This window comes from Notolepis coatsorum (assembly GCF_963971535.1).
Source record: "Notolepis coatsorum genome assembly, chromosome: 2".
NCBI lineage: Eukaryota > Metazoa > Chordata > Actinopteri > Aulopiformes > Paralepididae > Notolepis > Notolepis coatsorum.
Window position 1 is genome coordinate 71563920 of NC_140166.1, and position 27249 is coordinate 71591168.

General features: G+C 44.7%; 1 protein-coding gene across 1 annotated transcript in view; it reads right to left on the reverse strand.

The window, feature by feature from the left end:
- tbp (TATA box binding protein) overlaps positions 1-17273 on the reverse strand; it is a 34673-nt gene extending 17400 nt beyond the window's left edge. Inside the window, exons 1-5 of the mRNA XM_084309096.1 lie at positions 17177-17273; positions 16292-16491; positions 14700-14835; positions 10235-10412; positions 8276-8363 (exon numbers count right to left, since the gene is read on the reverse strand). Of these exons, the coding sequence (XP_084165222.1) occupies positions 8276-8363; positions 10235-10412; positions 14700-14835; positions 16292-16339 (450 nt within the window). The 5' untranslated portion in view covers positions 16340-16491; positions 17177-17273. The remainder of the gene's footprint in view (positions 1-8275; positions 8364-10234; positions 10413-14699; positions 14836-16291; positions 16492-17176) is intronic.
- Between the last annotated feature and the right edge of the window lie 9976 nt (positions 17274-27249).

A 27249-nucleotide genomic window follows, 5' to 3' on the forward strand; every position in this document is an offset into this window, starting at 1 on the left:
TCTTTGCTGTTGTGTAATTGCCCTGTATTTCTGGTGTTATAAAGTATCTAATTATGTTTTTCCACCAAAACTCCCTCCATATCCTTGATCCTGTGGTTGATTGTTGTGTCTTACATGTGTTATACCATTCCTCCTCTGTTATCTCTATTTCTAACTCTTTCTCCCACTTTTCTTTTATATACAATGTTGTATTTCCCTTACTGTCCATTATTGCCTGATATAGTGCTGATATCACCCTTCCCTTCCTTCCTTCGTATGATTTTACCATTATCTTAACCCTTTATTCGTCAAGGATGAGTTTCCACGTCATTCTCCGCCATGTGTAATCTGCCAATGACGCCGTAAGGCGTCTTTGAGATCAATATTTAAAAAATCTGTGATGGCAATCATATTTTACCCACGGAGTCTTGAGATCCCCTGTTGATCTCCTCTCAACTCTCCAACGGTTCAAGAGCGCCATCTGGTGGCCGATCGGCGGATCGCCCAAACAGGAAATGACCGACAGGAAGTGGTGCTCATCCATATTCGGACTCGAGCTCGACACAATGGATAGCGATCCGTTGCCAATAACTCGATAAACAACATGATTTGGACGTATATACTATTATAAAACCTGGAAATGGATCGCATACATCAACATCCCATAATAGCAATCTTTTTGCTCCACGCTCATCACCCAACGCTACGAGGAGACTGGGGTGAGTTTCAGCCTGTTTGTTTACCATTTTCGATACAAACTGCTATGATCAATATATCACCCATACTACATGATTCATTTAACGTCGGCCACGGACTTATAACCCCCCCCCCCCCCCCCCCCGTCACCAGCAGATGATGAGGCGTACGTATTTAGGGCTATAAATCATGTTCTGCAGAATGCTGCAGAAAACGATAAAAACATTTATACTTCAGACCGTATTTTAGTATGAATATGTGAATGAAAAAGTAGAACGTTGCTACATCCTAAACGATAGATAATTGACGTTGAATGGGCCATAGTAATGTCAATTTAGTAATACAATTTAAAAAGTTATAGCCCTGCAAAGGGGAACTTCTCCATAGACAAATAGAGCTGGCAGAGGACGGTATAAGGATGTACATAAGCGTGGCAGAGAAAGGGTTAATTACCCCATTCTGTTCTTTGTCTGTCTTGCTTTATTTCCTTGTTATAGTAGTCTCTAATCTGTAAATATCTAAAGTGGTCCCTATTCTCTAGTCTGAATCTTTCTTTCAATTTTTGTAGAGTCTGCATCTCCCCTCCTTCTATCATTGTACATATTGCTGTTACCCCCCGTTCCCATCTTTTGAACCCATGGTTCAAACCCTATCGCTGGTTTGAATTTGTTGTTGTGTGTTATCCATCTCAGTATCTTGGATTCTTTTTCTAGCTTGTATTTCTTTACTATTGTGTTCCATATGTTTATAGTGAATTTGGTAATTGGGTCTAGTAGTTGTTCCTGTCTTCTGAACAGCTCCCTATCTCCTATCAGTGCCTGCACTTTGAATCCCTCTCTTTTGGTTTCTATATCTTTCCATTTGGCTTCATAATTCACATTGCACCAGCATGCTACTGTTCTAAGCTGTGCTGCATAGTAATAGCTTTCTAAACTGGGTACTGCCATTCCTCCTTTTTCTTTTGGTAGTTCCTTCTAAGTAGTGTTGTCATGATACTGGAATTTCAAACTTCGATACGATACCTTGAAAAGTATCGATATTCGATACCATTTTCGATACCACGAAAATGCAAAATTTATAATAAAAAAAAAAGGATTTTTTTTTTTTTTTTTTTACAAATTTAGCTTTTGTTGCTGGTTGATTCGCCTCAGCTTCTCTCTGGTACTATAAGAGAAGATAAATATAACACTTTTAAAACCCTTTGTTTCTCTTTAGATCAGACATTTAAAAATAACTAAATTATCTACGTAATCTAAATCAAATCAAACCCCCCCTCTTAAAAACAAAAACCTGTGTTTAACCTAGCCATCTATAAAACATCATGCTAAAACTGTGAAACAAATGTCCTACTCCCCTAAAGAAAGAAATACATAGCAAACATGACTCAGTTATGCAATAGTGCTGCTGCTTTTTATTTGGTTAAAATCTTTTAGTTAATAAGACTTAAAAAACTACAATATGACAACAATTTCATGACGGCTTCCGGTTTCCAGGAGCATTAACGTTACATTTTCAACAAGATTGCGGCTAATTAAACACTTCATGGAAACGGGGTAACGTTAACGTTATGTCGAGTTCATACGTGTAGTAGTGTTGTCACGATACTGGAATTTCGAACTTCGATACGATACCTTGAAAAGTATCGATATTCTATACCATTTTCGATACCACAGGGAAAAAGGTTCAATCTTGATTCTCCTCAGCTTCTCTCTGGTACTATAAGAGAAGATAAATATAACACTTTTAAAACCCTTTGTTTATCTTTAGATCACACATTTAAAAATAACTGTTCATCTCACTTCAATAATTTTTATTGCAGAACATGGTATTTTCTCAAGCAGACAGATGTAAACACTGTAATCTGTGTTGCATGTACCTGACAAACTGAACCGTTTGTATTACAGTCATATTCCGACTTAACTGAATGCACATGTGTGTGTGTGTGGACTACTGTACTATTACAGGTATTGAAATGAACAATGCAACTTCCGTATACATTTTTTTTTATGAATAATTAAATGTCGATATTTCGGGAAATGAGTATTGAAACCGTTTTAAATATTCAGAATCGATATGTATCGATTTTTCGATATTTTTGACAACACTAACGTGTAGTGTAGTATGAACTCGACATAACGTTAACGTTACTCCGTTTCCATGAAGTAATTATATTGTGAATTATAAGGTGGCCAGCTAGCTAGCATAAGCTAACGGAAGAATGATTAGCTAACGTTAGCTAATAGCTGTAACGTTAGAAGTCTCTTCACAAGGAGAAGATAGATTTTCTCAAGAGTAAAGGCCTGTTTCAGCAGTCTGAAACGGGGTCACATGAGCAAGGCCTGCCAAGAAAAGATGAGCTGCCAAGTCTGCCAGCTTACCCACCCTACAGTTCTACATATTAATAACAAAGCTGCCTATGATGAAGCAAGGCACAAGAAGGAGACATCGGATGATGCGCCCAAAGAAAATAAGCACAGAAGAAGGTGAAGCCAGTTCTAAGGTCAGTGGATGCATCAATGCAGAAACGAGGACCTGCAGAGCTACTGGGGCCGGCAACGTCGAAAGCATCTTGGCTATCGTTCCGGTCCACATCAAAGCCAAGAAAGGCAACAAGATGGTGGCTACCTACATGTTCCTCGACCCAGGCAGCAACGTCACTTTCTGCACAGAGAAGTTAATGGCAGCGCTTAAGGTCACCGGCAGGAAGACAAGTATCCTGCTAAGGACCATGGCAGGTTGTGAGCAGCCAGATGGTGTCTGGGTTAGAAGTCTGTAGCTTGGATAGTGACAACTTCCTAGAGCGACCCAACACCTTCTCTCAGAAGTCAATACCTGCTCGTAAACAGAACATCCCACTGCAAGAGGAAGTCGATAAGTGGCCCTATCTCAGTGAAGTGCAAATACCGAAGATCCAGGTGGAGATAGGCCTTCTCATCGGGACGGACGTACCCAAGGCAATGGAACCATGGCAGGTGGTATCCAGCGTGAAAGAAGGGCCGTACGCGGTGAAAACGAGATTGGGCTGGTTCGTCAATGGTCCCCTCAGAGGAGAAGATGGCCATGAAACTACCAGTGGACTCATACAAGTCACGTCCAACTGCACATCCGTGGCCACGCTAGATGAACTTTGGAGTAAACAGTTCAAGAATGACTTCCCAGTGTGTCAAGACAACCGGCTTGAGAAGTCGAGGGACGACATCCAGTTTCTGGAACTGGTCTCGCAGTCCGTGAAACTTACAGAGGGACACTAGAGCATCGGCCTACCAGTGAGGAACACAGTATTCAAGATGCCGAACAGAAGAGTAGCTGAACAGCGAACTCTCAACTTGAAGAAGAGGTTCACGAAGAATCCCCAGTTCCACGCTGATTACTCAGCGTTCGTCGACGACTGGATCGCAAAGGGCTATGCAGTCAAGGTTCCCAGTGAGGAGCTCAGCCGCAGCGATGGAAAAGTTTGGTACTTGCCACACTATGTATGGGTGTGTACCATGCCCAGAAGAAGAAGATCCGCGTGGTGTTCGACTGTGGGGCATCATTCCAAGGCACCACCTTGAACAACCAGCTGCTACAGGGGCCGGATCTAAAGCCCAGTACTCTCCTGGGAGTCGTCACTAGATTCAGGCAAGAGGAGGTACGCATGGACAGGACCTTGAGATCCGAGCTGGAGCTCCACCTAAACAAATATGTGTTATGGTCCGACAGCACCACTGTGCTCAAATACATCGCAAACAGAGCCAGTAGGTTTCACGCCTTCGTGGCGAATCGAGTGGAGACCATCTTGAAGCCGTCAGAAGTGGGACAGTGGTGGTAGGTGTAGATACTGCAACAAATCCTGCTGACCACGCATCGAAAGGACTCAATGTGGAATCATTCCTGCACAATGAGACTTGGATACAGGGGCCGGAATTCCTCACCAAGCCCGAAGAGGAATGGCCTCAGAACCCAGAACACCATGGGAACCTAACCACGGAGGACCCAGAGGTAAAGGACGCTGTGGTCAGCGCGACTGCAGCTGAAGAGCAGTTCGCCACAGTTCAGCAGTTCCTGGAATATTACTCCAACTGGAACCGTCTCAAGAAGGCAGTCGGTTGGATGCTGAAGCTTAGAAGCACTCTGCTGAGGCTATGTCGCAAGAGGAAGGAGATGAAGTATGGGCTCGTGCGTCGGGTCCGTGTCAAGACAAAGACGACCATTTTAGATAGACCTATCACTAAGGTCTGTCTTCTCCAAGAAGCTGCATGAGGCGGTGGTAAAGACCGTCGTCCTACGGTGTGCCATGTACTAGTGACCTCTGGCACCAGGTATTGGTTATCCGGCAGCATACCACTTAATCAGTTAAAATAGTGTTTGGTTTAGCTCCTTGTTTTTTAGTTGTTAGTAATGGTCTCTAGATTAGAAGTACAATTAGGGGCCGGTGTAGGAGCCAAAGCTATATTTAAGTTATTATATGAATGTTTATGTTTATTTTTATAACCTTACATTGAAACGGCATTAGGAATATTGATTGGATTTAGATAGTCATTGAAGTCTTATTTGTCATAATAGAACATTCTAGAACATTTGTGATGTCACAGTATGAATCGACCGAACGTTCTAGAACATTTGTGATGTCACCCTATGATGTCATAACCGAACATTCTAGAACATTTGTGTCTCTATATATAGTCCACAATTCTCTCGTCTACTCTGCCGGAAATTCAAAGAAGAAGAAGAAGAACAGGCAGTGTGCATCTTGAAACAGGACTGAACAGATAGACTAAGGGGCCTTTCTCACTCACCAATCGCGATCGAATCAGCGCCCCCGGGGACGAGGGGGGGGGGTGTTCTCACTCAGACGGATACACCCATTTTGGGAGCGTAGCGGCGCTGATTCGTTTTACGCCCCCCCGCTGAACCTGGGACGGTTGGAATAGGTGGTTTCGGATGCGGGCCAGTGGGAGCGGGGGGCGTGACACACAACGTCGTTACTGTAATGCGTTTCATGCTTGCTTGAATTTTGGGCAGATAAAACCACACAGCAACAACTGGACAATACCCACAAAAACAATATTTATGGGCAATTTGAGAGTTCAGACCTCAACCAAACAAGCATGTGGAGCCTCACAGCTCAGTGGATGAAAACATGAAGCCACGTTACAAAGCACAGCACTTCTGGCTCGCATTAGGCCTGGCAATTTTTGTTTGCCATGCTATGTCTATACATTGGTTTCTTGTTTGAATGCATTTATTTGCAGTAGATCAATGACATGTAATATAATTGCCACGAGCGATGGGATAATGTTAGCTGCTGGACAGGCTAAGCTAACTAGCGTTAGCCGTTAGCTTAGCGTTAGCCATTGCTGTATACTATACTTTCTTGTTCGAATGCATTTATTTCTTTTTTTATCCACTTTTTCTCCCATTTTTCTATATTTTCTCCCATCCCAATTTTCGTATCATCCAATTCAACCCTCCCCTGTCACGAACGCTGTTTCTTGCCTCCCACAAGCCGGCTGCAATGTGGACTAAGTCATACATAGCACAAGTCCCCTCCGGTACTTGAGGTAACAGCAGTCACATCTTTTCACCTGCGCAGCTCGATCTCTCAGTGGCGAGGAGTAACGCGTGGGAGGCTCACGCTGCCCCCGACACTTCCTGATTCTACTGCGCAGGCGCACCAACCAACCTGTAGGAGTCGCTGTCCACAACGCCCGATCCCCACCCATCAGTTTCCCACCCCCTAATACGGCCAATGTGTATTAGTATGAACGACCAGCTAAACTGAAAGCAATGTGGAGCGCTGGGCTCGAACAGGCGAGCCCAGCGTCTCCGCATTCGTGGCGAGCGCCTTGCCCACTACGCCACGTAGCCGCCCTCGAATGCATTTATTTCTATTAGACCAGTGGTGCCCAACCAGTCGGCCGTGGTCGACCAGTAGATCAATGACATTCAATATAATCGATGCGAGCAATGTTACTAGTAAAAGGCTAAGCTAACTAGCGTTAGCCGTTAGCTTAGCGTTATCGTTAACCCTGCAAAACGCTCAAAAGCGGACTCTACAACAGAGTTCCATTCGTGAGAAAAGTGGGGTGGGTTATATTGACAAGGCTTGACAACAGATGTTCAAATATAACTTCATATTTATTGGTTATTTGTTTCTTTTATATCAGCATACAGTCTCTAGTCTCCGTGTTAACACACTTCCCGTTTACATTTTCGAGCGTGACATCATCGCCGCCCTACGGCAAGCGTAAACGCTCAAAACGCAAACCGTAAACAGAACCCGGAGCGAACCAAGACTGAAGTGTGTACACAAACTAGAGGGGGGAGAGGGAGGGGGGAAGTTCGCATCCGACCCGGAATGAGGACGGTACGGAATGGAATGGAACCGAGTGAGTGAGTGAGAAAGGCCCCTAATCAACATAGACTGCAGCCTGCATTTTTCAACCACGGTGCCAAGCCTACCGTTTTGCTGTGGAAAGAGCCGGCAAGTTGATTTACGGCTTTCCAGTGTGGAGGAATTTTCATGTGTCGAGTCGGCGGTGATTTTGGAGACTGGGAAAATACAGTTTTCTTATCTTGTAGTAGTGACGTGAATATTTAGGAAAGTAGCTTTAGGACAACTTCTGTAAAGAAAGACTTCGCTATGGAAGAGAAATAAACCATTTGGATATCTTTGTTTTACACTGGAGCGGCTGTGGACATTCTTTTTCTTTATCAACGAACGTACTACTCACGAGTAAGCAACTTTAACCAGTAGAGTGGAACGTCGGCCCTCATAGCCCTCTTCCCAAACTCAGTGCGAGTTCTGGGGACTGAGGCATAAAGATAATCCTGAGATCGCAAACTGATCAGACAGTCTCTCCTAGAAGATTGTGTAGTCTCTCCTAGAAGTCAGAGTCTCTCCTAGAAGATTGTGTAGTCTCTCCTAGAAGGTCGTAGTCTCTCCTAGAAGTCATAGACAGTCTCTCCTAGAAGATTGTAGACAGTCTCTCAAAGGCCGTACAGTCTCTCCTAGAAGGCCATACAGTCTCTCTTAGAAGGTTGTAGGCGGTCTCTCATAGGTCGTAGACAGTCTCTCATAGAAGGTCGTAGAGTACAGTCTCTCATAGAAGGTAATTCACTTTTGGTCTTCAAAAAAAAAAAAAACATTTGTATAGCTATTTTTGATAGTTACAAATGTGAATAATTCTTATTTTGTATTTATTTTTTAGTTTCTGTTTTGGAGGCTTAATTTGATAAGAATATAGGACAGGCATGTATAAGCATTATGCTTCAGCCTGTACTTGTTCAGTCACTGCCAAAATCAAAAGACAGTTTGACAGTCTGGAATGATTGTGCATAAATTATTGTATTGTGTGTGATGACTGAATAAAACGACTACTACTACTAAGATAAGATAAGATATTCCTTTATTGATCCCCTTGGGGGAAATTCAGGTACTACAATCCAGTGTTTCCCCCCTAAAAACAGGAAAAACGTTCTCGGCACGCGAAGGTTTGCCCTATCCAACTTCTTATCACCAAAGAGTCGAGCGTGAGCGCTCTATGATTAACGGATGTTTCCAATGTGAATATAAAGTGACCAGAGGCCCGGCTCGGCAGCATGGGTCCCGCCTCACCTTGGGGTTGTACTCTGCATTCCTGGCTCTCAGAGCGATGGTCTTCAGGTCCAACTTACAGCCCAGGTTCACCGTGGAGACGATGTTCCTGGGGGAGGGAGAGAAGGATACGGTTAGAGAACAACAGGTCACGTGTAGTGTTGTCAAAAATATCGATTTTTCGTTACATATCGATTCTGAATATTTAAAACAGTTTCAATACTAATTTCCCGCAATATCGATACTTTCTGCACTATCGATACCAGCTGGCACGCTGTCTTCTCTCATCCTACAGCAAGTTGTTGACGCACACGCTGCTCCCAGTTGCCCCTCCCCCTCCTCCCCACAGACCCGTCTAGTGTCAACATCTCTCATTCGCTCTGAAGAGAGCAAGAGTGCAGCTCCTCTTTCAACATCACTTGAAAATGGCCCAGTAAACTATTCACTTTAGTTAAAAGCACGAGGCGTTGTCAAACGTTATGTAGCTGACTAGCTGGCTAGCTAATGATAGCTCATATCAACGGCTGATACCACCATTGGAGTTCGTTTTTGCATCTGTTGGCTAGCTAGCTAGCCACCCAGCAACTGTAGCCAGCTAATACGGTCTGTGCTGGCTCTGCACCTTTTAATTCGCAATGGAGTGGAGCCAACTAACTGTACAAATCGATGTGATTGGCTGAGACTATTTTGTACGGTTGGCTGGCTGGCTGTTGTGGATTGGGGTAGCCAGCTAGCTGGCTGGCAGTTCGTAGTGCAGTAGCTGGCTGGCTAACGTTGGCCAATATAGCTGTAACTGAACGCCAATGATGCTAGCCTTATGTGATCTTATGAGTTTCAGTTCATAGGAAAATACTTTGACTATAATGGTCAGAAGTTAATTAACTTGCTGTTATGCTTAACACGCATTCCTGGTGAATTGAAAATGGGGGACCCCGATGTAAACAAGACTAAAGTATTTTTCTGGTCTGCATCCTCTTAGCAGTTGTTTTGTATTGAGCCGTACTGTTTCACGTGTTGCTGCTGGAGCTTGAACCACAAACACTCCCAGACATACCCCAGCGAAGGTAAGGAAAAACTAACTAAAAACCTAGAAATAGGAAAAAAGCACCAGGCGATGTGGAGGAGAGAAACCTTAGAAGGGCCGTTCAAGGGGGGATCCCCCTTCTTGGATGTCGGTGATAATAGTGTTGCTATGGATGATTGATGGGTGGAGAATAAAACAGGTGAATAGTTGGTAGGTATGTATACATATATATTTGTGTAATAAAAACACAAATATGTACATGCAATAGCAACTGGGGTACATTAAATATTTATATAGAATAGAGCTAAGAACAACAACACGAAAAAGCATAGGGAAACGAGCGCTAGTATGAAAATAGGATAAAGGCTAAATGTCAAGGCTCGAAGTTCAAAATATAAAAAATTTAAGACCCCATCCAGTAGATGCAAGCCAACCATCTTGACTGGTGTTTAAATGTTTTTTGTGAACAATTGTTTTTATTTTAAAATCATAGAAAAAAAATCATATAGGGTCAACAGATGGGACAGTATGGAGAAAATAAAATAAGTGAGCAAATAATGAGCAGGTAGATGGGTATAAGCATCTATATACACATGGTATTTGTATATATGCATAATATATTTAATTGCAAATGGGAATCTCATTTTAGAAGGGAAAGTGTATACATATACACACAAACATCTGATTACCTATTATAAAGCTGTACAGTGTACATATAATACGTGGTAAATAATTACACATGCACGCATATATAGGTATACATACACACATATACAAATAACCTTTGACACATGCTTTTTCACACCTGACCATTGGAAAAATTATATGAAATAATTTCACCAAATCTTTTATAAATGTATTTCACCCGTTTTTAGGGCTCTATTGGACTCTGATGTATCAATCAACGTCATCATTGAACATGAGAAATAAGGCTAGGGTTCCGAAAAAACACTTACTGTAGTTGTGGGACTATTCCAGAGCTCTCTGAAGCTGGCGTGGAGGGTGTGATGGGCGTCATGGGGGTGAGGGGGGTGCTGTAGAGGGGGGTGTTCCCCGGCAGTGCCGTGGTGGTGGTGCCCCCTACTGTCTGAGAGTGGAACAGCTGAGGGGTCTGCCCGGATGTCCCCGGTAGACCTGAAAATGACAAGCGCCAGGTTGGTATTTGTCCGGTATTCTACACAAACAAATCGACAAATCTTCCCGTCTCCCACCGGATCAACTACAAAATCCTGGTCCTCGCCTACAAAGTCCTTCTCCAACTGACCCCCCATATCTCACAGACCTCCTCTTCCCCTACTAACCATCTCTGTCCCTCAGATCCACCCCCCACGTTTGGAGATGGAACCTTCTCCAGGGCAGGAACTCCCTCCCCCAAACATTAGAGACTCTGGGCTAGATCCACAAAGAATGGATTGCACGGAGCAAGTTGCACCCTTACTTACAATTCATTATGACTTGAAAATGGGGGACCCTGATGTAAACAAGACGAAAGTCTTTCTCTGGTCTGCATCCCCTTAACAATTGTGTGTATTGAGCCGTACTGTATTGTACCCATTCTGCAATCTGTTGTCTGCTCTCTCTCTCCTCTCTGCATGTCTGCTTCTCTCTCCATGTCTGCTCTCTCTCTCCTCTCTGCATGTCTGCTTCTCTCTCCTCTCTGCATGTCTGCTCTCTCTCCTCTCTGCATGTCTGCTTCTCTCCTCTCTGCATGTCTACTCTCTCTCCTCTCTGCATGTATGCTCTCCTCTCTCTCTCTCCTCTCTGCATGTCTGCTCTCTCTCCATGTCTGCTCTCTCTCTCCTCTCTGCATGTCTGCTTCTCTCTCCTCTCTGCATCATTGCACGCTGCTTCTCTCTTCTCTCTCCAGATTTTCACAATAAATGTTTTCCAGTTTTTCTAGCAGTCAAGTAAACATTTGAGAAACGCACAACTCAGGGCTGTACGTTAGCTTTTTTTGCACATAGCTAGCACTGGTGCTACAGAGGTTGATAGTTTTTTAGCACAGGCCAAAATCTTGTAGCACGAGTATAAAACGTGTTATATTTGTAACAGTCACAAATGTGCCTATTATATTTCTGTGTTGTTATTTAGTTGCAGTGCCATGTTTGGTCACTAAGTGGCGATCCATTGTTTGTACCTGATGTAGCTACAGGTTTAATTTGATTTAACCTGAGCCAGTGACTAATTCACTTCCTGTTCCACCTGACGTCTGATCAAGCATCAACTTGGTATAGTAGTTTCTCTAGTAACGATGTGGCTAGTAGTTGTTTTAATATAGTTGTGTATATTGAATAATGCCGTATGACCAGGCATCGTATGGCCATAGTCCTTATTGTATATTTTTGTAAATAATAAATGGGTTTGTGCCAAATCCCAAAAGCGACCGTCTGTTAAGCTATTGTGCTAAGCTATCCTGGTACTGTTATTTTGATGCTGACAAGCTGACATATATGTCGCACTGTACAGCCCTGTAACTGCCAATAGATGTAGCTTAGATGTAGGGCTGGGCAATATGGCCAAAGTACCACATCACAATTAGTTTTTATGGTATGACTGTATTTGGTTTTCCAGTACAAGTTACAATATGAGTTTTTCCATCTTTACCATATAATACAATTGTTGTGGTGCCATTTCATTCAAAATGGTCAATCTTCTTACTTTTTAAATAGCTGTTGCAAGGATCAGGGATGGTGGTATACAAAAAAGCCATACCTTTGTGTGGATTCACGACTTTATATACTTTATATTCTGTATAGCCCCAGCCCTGCTTGGGTAGTAATGAACCTCGAATTTATAACAGCGTTGTACCTATATGTATATATTCTGTTAGGATCTAGGATCTATGGGTAACAGTACTGTATATTTGCATATCGTATATGTCACAAATGTAACAGTACTATATACCTGTATGTCATGTATGTCCCTATGCCATAAATGTCATGATGTCATGTAGGCTTGGGCGGTATTACGGTATACCAGGGTATTTTGAGATCCCGCCGGTATGATTCTCAATACCGTGAGGTCACAGACTGCTAACACGGAGTTGATTGTAGTGCACAGCACGCGCCAGCAGAGGGTTACGTGGCTATCGTTCTGGGAGCTAACGTCGATACCTGGATGGTGGCGGGCTAACTGGCTACCGTTCCGGGAGCTAACGTTGATACCTGGATGGTGGCGGGCTAACTGGCTACCGTTCCGGGAGCCAACGTTGATACCTGTATGGTGCTGGCTAACTGGCTATCGTTCTGAGAGCCAACGTTGATACCTGTATGGTGCTGGCTAACTGGCTATCGTTCTGAGAGCTAACGTTGATACCTGTATGGTGCTGGCTAACTGGCTATCGTTCTGAGAGCTAACGTTGATACCTGGATGGTGCTGGCTAACTAGCTACCGTTCTGTGATTTGTTTACTTGGTAACACGGGTTGCTAAGGAATTTAGGTTTGAGGTTGAAGAAAGTGCACTTTTAGGTTGAAAGAACGGCCCTAATGTCAACGTGTTTCAATATAAGCGTTATGTATTGGGTTTGAGTATATTGTTAGCTCCGCTCCCCCCCCCCCCCCCCCCGCTGATGAAAATGAAAGTCAGTGCCATATACCGTATACCGGGGGTATTATGTCAGCAAGGTGTGACGGTATGAAAAAAATTATACCGCCCAAGCCTAATGTCATGTTTCAAGTTCAAGTTTCTTTAATAGTTGTCATACAGAAGTACAAAATACTTTTATACAAAATGCTTCTTACTGTTACGCTCCAGAGACTGTGCTAGACAAGATAAGTATGAAATAAAATAGTATGTGTATGTTGTGTATGTCATAAATGTCACTATGAATTGAAAATGGGGGAATCTGATGATGTAAACAAGACGAAAGTCAAGTTTCAAGTTTCTTTAATAGTTGTCATACAGAAGTACAGAATACTTTTATACAAAATGCTTCTTACTGTTACGCTCCAGAGACTGTGCTAGACAAGATAAGTATGAAATAAAATAGTATAGCATGTAAAATAGAAGTAAAAATAGAGGTCAGTGTTCAGTATAGACATATGTACAATGTTCGATGCAGAATAGAAGTAACTGAGTTACCATACAATATACAATATACTATGCAATGTACTAATATACAATACTATATAGTGCAGAGCAGAAATGGGATGAGGTACAATTTAGGTACAATTTACAGTAAGGTGTACGAGTTGTAGTGCAAATCCTTTACCAATAAATATAAAGTGTAAAGTGTGTTTAGGTGTTCTAAAGTGTGTAAAGTGGGTGCTGCAGTGAGTTGTCTGTTTAAAGTGAGTGTGTGGGTGTGGATGTGTGTGCTGTGTGCATTTGATGGTTGTTGCATAGTGTTTATTGTTCGTTGAGCAGCCTGATGGCCTGGGGATAGAAGCTTCTTCTGAGTCTTTCTGTGCTCGCCTTAAGACTCCGGTATCGCTTGCCTGACCGCAGCAGTTCAAAGAGGCAGTTGTTCGGGTGGCTGGAGTCCTTGATGATTCTCTTAGCCTTCCCCCTGCACCGCTTGTTGTAAATGTTCTGGAGGGTGGGGAGCCCCCCTCCAATTGTGCGTTCGGCTGAACGTGTCACTCTTTGTAGTCTGCTACGGTCTTGTGCAGTGCTATTCCCAAACCAGGAGGTGATGTTGCCAGTCAGGATGCTCTCTATTGTACATGAGTAGAAGTTCCTAAGGATCTTCTGACTGACTTGGAACTTCCTTAGGCGCCTGAGGAAGTAGAGGCGTTGTCGTGCCTTCTTCACAACACTGTCAATGTGTGTGGTCCATGTCAAGTCCTCGGATATGTGGGCTCTGAGGTACTTGAAACTGTTCACTCTCTCAACCGGTGCCCCGTCGATGCTGAGGGGGCTGTAGTCCTTGACCCCCGACCTCCTGAAGTCCACAATCATCTCTTTTGTTTTGCTGACGTTCAGGGAGAGGCAGTTCTCCTGACACCACTGTGACAGATTCTCTACCTCTTCCAGGTAGGCCCTCTCGTCGTTGGCAGAGATCAGGCCCACCACTACTGTGTCATCAGCAAATTTGATGATTGTGTTGTTGTTCCGCTGTGCAACGCAGTCATGTGTGTACAGGGAGTAGAGGAGGGGGCTCAGAACACAGCCCTGGGGGGCCCCTATGTTGAGCGTGATGGATGAGGAGGTGCAGTTGCCTGCTCTTACCACCTGGGGTCTGCCCGTCAGGAAGTCCAAGACCCACTGGCAGAGGTCATAGTTCAAGCCCAGGTCCCTGAGCTTGGCTATGAGTTTGGAGGGGACTATGGTATTGAATGCTGAGCTGTAGTCAATGAACAGCATTCTCAATGAAAAGTCTTTCTCTGGTCTGCATCCCCTTAACAATTGTGTGTATTGAGCCGTACTGTATTGTACCCATTCTGCAATCTGTTAAATAAAGTTTTCATTCATTCATTCACCTGCGTTGGCCTGTTGCTGCCTCTGCTGCTCCTCCAGCAGGACCAGACTGTTGGTGTTCTGGACCGGCTGCGGCGTGAGTCCAGAGCCGTAGGGCATCATGGGACTGAAGATGGGCATACTTGGCGTCATGGCGCCCTGCACAGGGACACAACACATGCGGCACAGATTCATCACAACCGAATCCTAAAGGCGATAGAAAAAACGTTCACCAAATGTCTACAATGCCCACACACACTTGTTGTCCATTTTGGAAGAAACAACTGTTGCTATGTGCAAAACAATGGTTGCTTGCTATGTGTTGATAATATATGAGAATTATATCAAGAAAAACATAATCATTTGATGTCGTGTTACTGGATCTTGTAATCGAGTCCCTTTTGTCGTTCAAAAGTAGTTACCAATGGTTTTACAGGCAGCCATGTTGGAAGAAAGAACTACGTCACAAACATTCTATACAAGGCCTCTATTGCTGGAGGACGTCTCTGTTGGCTCCAGTCCCACCCTCCCCCACAAACCAACGGAAAGTTGCTAGACTGTTCCAACCTCCTGTCCCCCCCCCCCCCTCATGTTGCCTGTGGGAAGGCCAGGCCCTGAAGGTTGCTACAGACTGTTCCAGCCTCCTGTCCCCCCCCCCCCCCCCCCCCCCCAATCATGTTGCCTGTGGGGAGGCCAGGCCCTGAAGGTTGCTACAGACTGTTCCAACCTCCTGTCCCCCCCGCCCCCATCATGTTGCCTGTGGGGAGGCCAGGCCCTGAAGGTTGCTACAGACTGTTCCAACCTCCTGTCCCCCCCGCCCCCATCATGTTGCCTGTGGGGAGGCCAGGCCCTGAAGGTTGCTACAGACTGTTCCAACCTCCTGTCCCCCCCGCCCCCATCATGTTGCCTGTGGGGAGGCCAGGCCCTGAAGGTTGCTACAGACTGTTCCAACCTCCTGTCCCCCCCGCCCCCATCATGTTGCCTGTGGGGAGGCCAGGCCCTGAAGGTTGCTACAGACTGTTCCAACCTCCTGCCCCCCCCCCCCCCCCATCATGTTGCCTGTGGGGAGGCCAGGCCCTGAAGGTTGCTACAGACTGTTCCAACCTCCTGTCCCCCCCCCCCCCCCCATCATGTTACCTGTGGGGAGGCCAGGCCCTGAAAGTTTTTTTTGCACATAGCTAGCACTGGTGCTACAGAGGTTGATAGTTTTTTAGCACAGGCCAAAATCTTGTAGCATGAGTATAAAACGTGTTATATTTGTAACAGTCACAAATGTGCCTATTGTATATCTGTGTTGTTATTTAGTTGCAGTGCCATGTTTGGTCACTAAGTGGCGCTCCATTGTTTGTACCTGATGTAGCTACAGGTTTAATTTGATTTAACCTGAGCCAGTGACTTCTTCTCTTCCTGTTCCACCTGACGTTCGACAGCGGCGTCAAGCATCAACTTGTTATAGTAGTTTCTCTAGTAACGATGTGGCTAGTAGTTGTTTTAATATAGTTGTGTTGAATAATAATGCTGTATGACCAGGCATCGTATGGCCATAGTCCTAAATCCTTATTGTATATTTTTGTAAATAATAATATTCCCCCCCGACCCCCCCCCATCATGTTACCTGTGGGGAGGCCAGGCCCTGAAAGGGCGGCAGACTGTTCTGGTCCATAGCGTCCCCCTCTTCCTCTCCTCCACTAGCTGTCACCAGGAGGAGGCTGGCTGTCACAAACCCTGCTGCTGGTGTTGCACAGTTCCACTTAATGTTACCAGGGTCTGGGGATCAGCAGGAAGCTTCCTTCTGCCTCCTTTGGTGGATAGAACCTGCAATAGAGTGAATGAAAACGTTATTTAACAGATTGCAGAATGGGTACAATACAGTACGGCTCAATACACACAATTGTTACAGGGATGCAGACCAGAGAAAGACGTTTGTCTTGTTTACATCAGGGTCCCCCATATTTAGTACCGTTACATTTAGCCATTTGTGACAACATATACGATATGCAAATATACAGTACTGTTACCCATAGATCATGACAGAGTAATAATACGTAAGACAATGCATTCAACGGAAGAAACTCGTTGCAAAAAAATACAAATAAAAAGATGCAAAAGTCACGACACTGGAGTTGGTGATGCCGCCGCAGCGGTGGCGCCAATAGAGGATAGCATGACAGACAGCCTGCTAACTGACTGTTATGCTCCTTCAGCAGTTGTCTCGTTTACTCAACAAATGCATGCTTTAATAATAAATCAGTCACGTTAAATACACGATCACTGCGTGTGAAACACGAGCATTCAGTGAGAGCTTTGCGCGGAGACTGCAAAACGCAACAACAACCAGAGTGGGCTATAATAGTGAAAGTTACCGTTAGCCTAGCGACGGGTCTAACGTTAGCAGAGCTACATATTAACGTGTAGCTTTCAAGTCACCCGCAGCAAACACATTGTAGTCATCTTATGAATACCAGGACACAAACACGTTATATTCTCTCTACAGACGTACCCCCTCTTCCGCCTCAGATCAATACAAATTACATGAATACAGCTTGTTGTAATGTTGCTGCTTCTTCGTGCTGCTGCTCAGACCAATGCATTGTTATCCGGAAGAGTTACGTTGCTTTTCCGGTTACAAAGGTCATCATACTGCGCTTTGCTGCCCCCTGCTGTTCAAAATAATGCGGTGATGTTTGGGATTTAATTAAGCGCCTTTGAGGTGCTTTGGTACCATGAGGTGCATGCATAGTCATAGTACCCTTGAATGAGTGCTGTTGGGACTGTTGACAGGTAGGACAATACACTGCAATGATACTATTTGAACAGAACACAGAAACAACAAGGCCAGACTGAAATGCCATTGATGATCAACATCGTCTGAATTCTGCGATATTTCAATAAGAATGTGGTTTAAAACAAAATTACAAACATCACAAAACAAACTGGTCAGACTACTACTTGACCTGAACCCCAGAACCCACCTCACCCCTGCCCACTTTGACAACCTAGGATGGCTTAGAGTAGACGACAGAGTACAGCAACTTGCAATGGGCCTGGTCTACAAGATACACTATACGACCGGGGTGCCCATGTACATGTCAAAATACTTCCCAAAGGTCAGTGAATACCACAACCACTACACCAGAGGAAGCTCAACAAATCATGTTAAACCCAGATTCGGATCAAACAAGGGACTAAACACGTTTCGCAATTATGCCACAACAATGTGGAACGCCCTACCCAAAGCTGTAAAGGAATGTGAATCCCTGCCCACATTCAAAACCGCTCTTAAAGAGCACCTACGGGAGGCTGCAATTCGAAACTGGCCACCGTAAATGCCCAAAACCCCCACCACCTCCTAATAGACAGTCTCCTCCCCACCGCATGTATATATTCCCTCCCCGCGGTATGTATATTTCTCACCCACCCACCCCCTCCTAATGTACAGTCCCCTCCCCATCATATGTATATACTCTGTCAGGATCTAGGGGTAACAGTACTGTATATTTGAATACCGTTTATGTCACAAATGTATCAGTACTAAATACCTTGTCCCTATGCCATAAATGTCATGTATGTTGTGTATGTCATAAATGTCTATATGAATTGAAAATGGGGGACCCTGATGGAAACAAGACAAACGTCTTTCTCAGGTCTGCATCCCCTTAACAATTGTATGTATTGAGCCTTACTGTATTGTACCCATTCTGCAATCTGTTAAATAAAGTTTTCATTCATTCATTCATTCATTCTGAAGCACAACTTAATGTCTCATCCTTCCAGTCGGGACCATTTGTCACATAGTGAGAGGTTCCACAGATCAAGCAACCCCCCACAGGGCTTGTATTTTGGTTTGGCTCTTCTCGTTCTTTGTTATGCTTTCGGTATCCTATTATTATGCAAAGTCTAGGTGATAGATAAGTGCTGGGTACTTGGCGCACGGCGCGACCAGTGAAAATTGTGAATGCATTTTTGTGTCTGCGCATGCACATCCGTGCGCGTACTTCTGCTCAGAAAAAACTGCTAAAGGACGGCATGGTACAGAGTGGGACCACAACTGCATCACTGGGTTTAGCGCGAAATGTATTACATTCAACAACTACCTAATTCTTCTTCTTCTTCTTTAAAATTTCCGGCAGTGTAGACGCATCATGGCATATTACTGCCCTCCACAATTCTTTGAGCTCTTCTTCTTCTTCTTCTTCTTTCTTCTTTTGAATTTCCCGCAGGCGTATTTCTGCCCTCCTCAGTTCTTATACTACGCTAGTGGTGTGCCATAGTTAGGCCTCTGGTAAACCAACTTTTGATTGTTTACCCTCTTCTTCTTCTCATCTTCAAAACACACTATCTCCTTCTTCTCTGCTCCTCTTGCCTGTCCAATACTAATAAATACAATAACGCTATATCCTCTGGTACAACTCTGAAGCATGCAGAAATGTCAGCACTGCCTCTGTGATCAGCTGGTGGTTCTCATTATCCATGCCAAAGAAAGATTTAAGAGAGAAGGAAGAGACTCCCAACTCTACCAGACTTTTATAAAAGATTTCCCTCTCTTTCCTATACCTTTCACATTCTAGGAAGACATGCCCGACAGTTTCAGTCTCTCCACATTCACACCCCCCATCTGGATGTTTTCCCACAATGCACAAGGTACTGTTCAACCCACAGTGTCCCAGCCTCAATCTACACATCTTCACCCTATCACTCCTAGACCCATATCCATCCACCTTGATTTTGACCCGAGGCTGCAGAGAGAAATAGTGCCTTCCCTTGGTCCCCCTTTCCCACTCAGCCTGCCACTCAGCCTCAACTCCTTTCTTTATCTTCTCTCTGAGTTCTACTCTTCCCATTGCAATGCCTATCTCTTCCTCCCTTCCCAGGCTCTGTTTGGCAAGGGAGTCAGCCATCTCATTTCCCGCAATCCCAGCATGCCCCGGAACTCAACAAAACTCCACTGACCAGCCTGCCTTCGCAATCCTATATAAAACCAACATTATTTCCTGAATGAGATCAGGGCGAGCTTTAGACCCACCTGCACTCAGAGCCATCAGTGCAGCAGCCGAGTCAGAACATATAATCACCTGGCTTGGTCCCACTTCCTCCACCCACCACAATGCCCAGAGGATGGCAAGCAACTCTGTCACAAATACAGAGCTGCCATCAGATATTCTTTGTCCCTTACCGATCCCTAACCGAGGCACACACCACCCAAAGCCTGCCCTCCCACTTTCAGGATCCACAGAGCCATGAGTGAAAACCTCCAGAGACCCTGAGTCCAGAAGGAACCTCTCTATTTCTCCCACAATCTTGCCCTCATCATCCTCCATCAAGAACCTAAATTCAATGACTCGATCAGGAACTAGCCAAAATGGCACTGACAGCCAACGAGTGTGCTCCGCAACCCCCACCTGATGCAATCTCAACTTCCTGGCCCACTGATCAATACTGGACAAAAAAGGCTTATACTTATCCCCATCTCCTGAAAGTAAACACCTAGCTGGGAAGGACAGACTTGTCCCACCCAATTTTGCCCAGTACTGTAGCCCTAACTTTACTCTCCTCAGGTTTAAGGGCAACTCCCCCATTTCCACCAATAGTGCTGAAACTGGGGTGGTCTTAAAAGCTCCACAGCAGATTCTCAGAGCCTTGCACTGAAGTACATCCAGCTTTCATAAATTAGACTTGGCCGCAGAGCCGTACACATAACAGCCATAATCAATTACTGACCTGATCATCGCCTGATATATCATGCACGTGGTCTCTCTATCCGCTCCCCACCCACTCCCAGCCAAACTTCTCAGCACATTCACTATTCTTTCACACTTTGCCAGGGTTTTCTCTGCAAAGTGGGGTTGTTCCCGGAGAGCTCACTCTCGGCCGTGGTTTCTCAGTGTATAATGTATGGTGCTCTCCCTCAACAACATGCACGTAGGGTGAGACAACACCATTCTTTAGTCCAAATAATACCCTATACTACTTTCGTTGCATTTACCCATAATCCATTGCATAACTTTTGATGAAGTGCAGTAATGAAGAGCAAATGTAAAGTTAATCAATACACAATGACACAATATCTTTATCTATATCACATGTCAAAACTACTAAAAGAAGATTTTTGTTTTTCATTTCTACTCATTCATCCAAAACAAGACAGCAATTCTACTTCTGCATGCACCGGGAGAATTGAGCTCATAGCACAGATTTGGAGTTGATAGAATGGACATGGCTGTTCCTAGTGTAGACACATGAATGTGTCTGTTAAAAGACTTCGGTATTCAATACAGACATTGGAATAGGTTCCACAGGACTTTCAGATATGTTCCCTAGGGAGGACGAACACTAGGGGGTGCTGCGGGACAGTCAGACTGGTGGTCAGAAGAACGGCGTCCGGTGTACTGCGGAAGACACGAAGAAGCAAGGCACACGCCCCTTCCCTGCGCAGACCATCGACGAGAGCAGACATGCGAGAGAGAGCTCCCCAGAGCATCGAGCTAACGGCTAATAAAGTGGCCTAGTGATTAAGTATAACGCAGAGTGTTAACGTGTAGAACAAGTGTAGTATCGTGACGTTGTGTCGCCGAGGAGGACGGTCAACCGACCAACGTGAGAAGACGACGGAGACTTTGCGTATTAGCAGTCTAGGTCGAGAGCTAAGTTAGCCGCACTGGCTATTAGGTAATTCTTTCATTGTGAGTTAGCCAAGTAGCTTAGCTCGTCGTGCCCACCAAGCTACCAGTGGAAGAAGGACGCTTCACCCAAGGCTTCTACTGGACACTTCCGGCACCAGAAGACCACCAACTGACTACCCGCACCATCCCGGCCGGGGTGGACCAGGTGACGGTCTACAGAGACCACTTTATCGCCGGAGAAGCACAGACTTTATGGAACATGCGTGCTAAAGCCAGCCACGGCTAGACTGTTTAACGTGAACTTGACATTGTTGTAGGCGCCGTGGCGGCGAACTTTGATATGCGCGCGTGCTGGTTAAAGGGACAACCCGTGCTTTTCCCTTGCCTCTGGAATACAGCCTTTTATTTGTTCAGGCTCTCAAGGGAGTGAAAGGGCCATTGTGTTTGCGGCCACAACGTCCCCAAGCTACGACCGGGCACTCCAACAGGGTTTTCTTTATTCTTTTCTTTATTCTTTTCTTTGTAGTTACTTTAATGTGCCGGCTTAGTAAAGGTAAAGTGCATTGCACAGGTGTGGGCCCATGCAGGTTGTGTGTGTATACGTTCCAGGTTACCCACGGGGTTGAACCGTGGTTTATACTAGCTGTGGGGGTATATGTTCCAGGTTACCCACAGGGTTGAACCGTGGTTTATACTAGTTGTGCGTTGCGTTATTGCCGTGCCGCCCGGGCGAAGGTTTATTGATAGCGTAACCTAGTTGTGCATTGGGCTACTATGGAGGCAGTACTGTGATGACATGTGTATTTAACTATCCCTTTTAAGATTACAGTAAACAAGACTGTTATAATTGGATCCACTGTGTGTGTGAGTTAATAGCGTATTCCTGTCTAACCTCTTTGATAACCCTGTATCTCACTAAGCAGGGTAGGTACTAATTTCAGGTCTCCCCACAGAGAAAGGTATGGTACTGCTTTGGGGAGAATTACACCAACCACTACTTCCACCGGGTGTGAGGGGGTGTGGAGCGTACTAGGGAAGCGTGGGTGATTAGGGGTTACTGAGTATTGCCCTTAAGAGGCGGGAAGGACCAGTACACACCAGTCCTAGGCCCTATATGCCACCTTTGCTAACCTTAAGCCTAGTACCCCAACACTGCAGTCGGGGGCCCAGCTGGACTTAGCTCTGCCGGGTTCCTACTATCCGGTGCCAGTAGAATCGCACCCTCACTAAGTAGAGATAATCCACCCTTCTACATTTGGCGTCACGAACAGGATCAAAATCCAAACCAAATTCCTTTAAGCAACCTGTTGAGAGACCAGAAATGACAGAAGAACAGACCCACGCCCTGCAGGAAATGGCGGCGAAGTACGAGGCGCTCCAGGAGAAGTATATGGAGCAGGCGGTGCGCCTGGAGCAACTGAGTGCCCAGCAGACTTCACCCGAGGTGAAGGGTCCGTGTACGTTTTGATAGTTCGTTTTTCGTTTCAAACGGAAAATACGAAAAAAGGAAACAAAACGGAAATACGAGGTGTTTTCCTATTTTCCGTTTGAAACCAAAATCAAAAAAACGGGGGAAAACTGAAATACGGAGCAGTTTTTCGTATTTTGGTGTCAGAATCAAATGAAAAAAGGAGTAAATAATGGGCCGCTTTTGGTCCGTGTACGTTTTGATAGTTCGTTTTTCGTTTTTGATGTGAAGAATGGAGAACGGAACCACGTGACGAGTATATTTTTCAATGTAAAAGCCATGCACGATCGAATATACTACATGTGTGGATGAAACCACCAGTAAGTGTTGAAACAAAGACAGATTTAAGAAGTAAAAATAATAATAATGATGATATACGAGTGATATTAGTAGTGACAGTTTAGATGCAATCATGGTTGTGTATTGAAGGAATGAAAAACACATTTAGATTAGGTAAGTATTACTGGTGAGATAAATCAAACAATTGAATAAAATTGAGAAATAAATAATCAAATGAAAGAAAATAAAAAGAATACGGTGCCTTTATAGCCCTATACGCTCTATACATGTTATAATCACGGCGAGAGCCTTCCTCACCCCTCCTCCTTCCACACCATCACAGTGGAAGCCTTCCTCACCCCTCAGCCTCTCACACCCTTATATGGGCAGCATCCGATCCCCGGGTTCCCACGCTGCCAGTGGGCTAATTGACACGGCTGAGAAGGATTCCCTCGTCAGCGAGATGGTACTTCAGCCCACGGATCCTGTTCCACCCTCGTCAGAGTGTTAACCTAACTTCCTAGGTACGACAACTAACCCTATAGCCTTGCTACTCAAGCCTTGTTGAATGACCTTGTCCTAATCCTGTTCTCTCTGTGCCCCAGGACCACCGCTCCGGTACTCCGCTCACCTGGACGCCCCGTGCGGCACACGGAACGCACCATCCCTCGTCTAATGAACATTCTTGACCTGTTACCTGTCTGCTTGGGGGGTCACAATTAAAACCAACCTAAACCGCTCCATTCTCTCTCCTCCTGTGTTCTGCAATTGGGCTCCGCCAACCCCTATCCTAACAATACATGCCCACTTTCTATCGAACTGTTCACCTTGCCATGTGGTCATATTTTATTGAGCAAGAGTCCATCATCACTATGATATGTTATGACAACAAGGACGACGATTATAGGCCTACATGTTGTTGCTGAGATGAGAAACAAATAAAATAGTTTTAAAAGACACTCAATGTAGTAGTAGCAGTAGTAGTTTATTTTTTCATTTTTCATTTTATTTCATTTTTATTTTATCTCACACAATACAATATACACCATCATTTATCAATATTTGATTTTTACAGTGACTGAAAAGGTACAGACTGAAGCATAGTGCTTATATGTGCCTGTCCTATATTCTTACCAAAAAAATACAAACATCTAGACTCCAAAACAGTATTATAAAGAAAAAAAAGCAAGCAAAACAGTATTATTCACCCTTGTAGTTTTCAAAAATAGCTTTACAAAAAAATACAAAAATGTAGATTCCAAAACAGTATTCTAAAAGAAAAAAGCAAACAAAACAGTGTTATTCACCCTTGTAGTTTTCAAAAATAGCTTTACAAACCTTTTTTCTTAAAAACCTAAATCGAATTACTCATTCTTAAATGTCATTTCTCGCACAACAGTCTTAGCCCAGAGTTAGCTTTTAGGCCTATAGCTTAAAGCAGTGTTTTTCAAAGTGGGTAATTTTGGATTACAGAAAATTATCACTAAAGTGCTATCTGTTGCAGCTGCACTGTTCTCCATGAAAATACCATTTCTCAAAATCTGAAAATCATTATTTAATAAAACACAGAAAAGGATCACCAAGTTACTCTGGATAAAAAAAAACTTTACAGACAACATTGAGACAAAGCTTCCTGACACATCTCCATCCAAACTCTTGGAAGAACTCTTTGAAATCTCATCTGATACCACCTAGAGAGCTAGTTTCAGAGTGTGGTGCTGAGCACCAAGTATCTCATCTCATGGCCCACCAAGTATCTCATGATGCAGCAGTTAAGGTGTTGATACCATTCAGCACCACATACAGTATCTGTGTGAAGCTGGCTTTTCATCCATGACAGCTCTGAAAACAAAATATAGGGCCAAGTTCAATAAATTTAAACATGGCCCATTTCATGACTATTTTGTTGGGGAGGGGGGGGGGCCCAAAATATTTTGGTCCACCAAAGGGGGGCCTGACAGAAAAAGTTTGAGAAGCACTGGCTTAAAGGAACACTTCACAAAAACATACATGTTATTTTTTGTTACGCACAGAGCTATCTTCAGTTAAAGAGTTGGCATGTGTGATGTCATTATGATGTCATATAATTCCAATAAGTATTAAACACACACAACAACCAGACAGGGAGACGACATCACACAAAGACAGGGGTGGCCCAAGATAATAAATGACTAGAGAGTATGTCTATAATCTTGAACCAAACCAAGATGGCTGCCTGCTCCATCAGGCTACTCTGGCCACTAGAGGGAGGTAGGGGACCAGGTAGGAGACCACTGTCAGGAGGGAGGACATTTTCAATGTCATTCACATAACCGGCCCGGTAAGGGCCGGCCCTGAGGACCCGCAGCCTCTTGCGTTGGTGACGAGCGCAATCCCCCCTACGCCACCTGACCGCCCCTAGAGTAGGCCAGTCTTGAGGAGATAAAGGCATGGAACCGTTTGTCATAGAGACTCGCGAGAGACCCTCTCCCGTTGGCCGGCGGTGCACCCACACTTTCACAATTTTCCCCGTGCGGAATTCCACAGGCCTTTTGTCATGCAGATCCGGTTGCACTTGTTGGGATGGCAAATGGTCTGACAGAGCCTTTGCAGGTACAAATGTCACTGGCATGAAGTCAAACTGCATATCGTCAATATTCTGGAAGCGCAGCAAGGTATTCAGCTGGTAAATCTTCTCGAACAGATCATCCAACTGCGTGAATGTCATCATGACAGCCTTTCCTTCATACTCAGGTAGCCCGTCAGCATTTCTGTTATGAGAGTCAAACAATCCATACCTCCCAGACTGGTCTCTGAACACGGCAATGGTGTATGGTGATATAGTGAGCAAAGCATGGCTCACACCTGCAGACAGACACTGAAGTCTTGTGTGAAGATTCTGAAACCAGTCCTCTGTGCCAGGCAATCCCTGGTCTCTCATATATCCCATTTCCTGATTGGATCTCTGCACCCTGTACTCACGGTGCCCAGTCTCGATGGTGAGTGGCGTTTGCTCCAACGTTAAATAGTAGTGCCCAAACCTATTTTCATCCTTCAGCCATTTGATCTGTTTTCTGTACACACTGTGTCCCTTATCTAGTATTTGATTAAGATCAGCCTCCTTCAAGTCACGGCCCTCATTCTGGTATGCTAGAAATGTCAGAGCCATGCATGTACACTGTTTATTCCGTAACTCCTCGGGGTCATAGTGGTCATGATCCTGGCAATGGGACGCCTGCACGGACATCACAGGCGGTGGTGGTGCGCGTGCTTCCTGCTGCACGGACATCACAGGCGGCGGTGGGGTGCGTGCTTCCTGCTGCACGGACATCACAGGCGGTGGTGGGGCGCGTGCTTCCTGCTGCACGGACATCACAGGCGGCGGTGGGGTGCGTGCTTCCTGCTGCACGGACATCACAGGCGGTGGTGGGGTGCGTGCTTCCTGCTGCACGGACATCACAGGCGGTGGTGGTGCGCGTGCTTCCTGCTGCACGGACATCACAGGCGGTGGTGGGGCGCGTGCTTCCTGCTGCACGGACATCACAGGCGGTGGTGGGGCGCGTGCTTCCTGCTGCACGGACATCACAGGCGGTGGTGGGGCGCGTGCTTCCTGCTGCACAGTGTCCTGTTCCAACACCTCCAAGACCTGTTGAACCTCACACTGTACTTCCTGCTGAGCTGTGCTGCATGGGGATGACACCAGGTGGCACTGTGGGGGAAATAAAAAAGTACAGTAGATTACAGATTACAGTAGATTACAGATTTCATTATCTGTTCTTATTAGGGGTGGAACGGTTCACAAAATCAACGGTTCAGTTCGGTTGGATAAAAAAAAAAAAAACGTTTACAGCGGTTTGCCTTAAATAATGTTTGGCACACAAAGACCGAACTGACTGAAAAATCCTCAATTTGAATAAAATTATTAATCTGATTTTTAATTAAAAATAAATAAAATAAAAATGTTAAAAAATGTTTGTTATAATTATTATAATTTTTTTTATATCCTCAAATAAAGTGATTAATCTGATTAAATTCGTATTTTTTCTTTTATTAAATCAACTTTTTAGCCCCGTCAACTGTCAAATGTGTTCTATTATGACATCATACTGTGACATCACAAATGTTCTAGAATGTTCTATTATGAGATCATACTGTGACATCACAAATGTTCTAGAATGTACTATTATGACATCATACTGTGACATCACAAACGTTCTAGAATGTTCT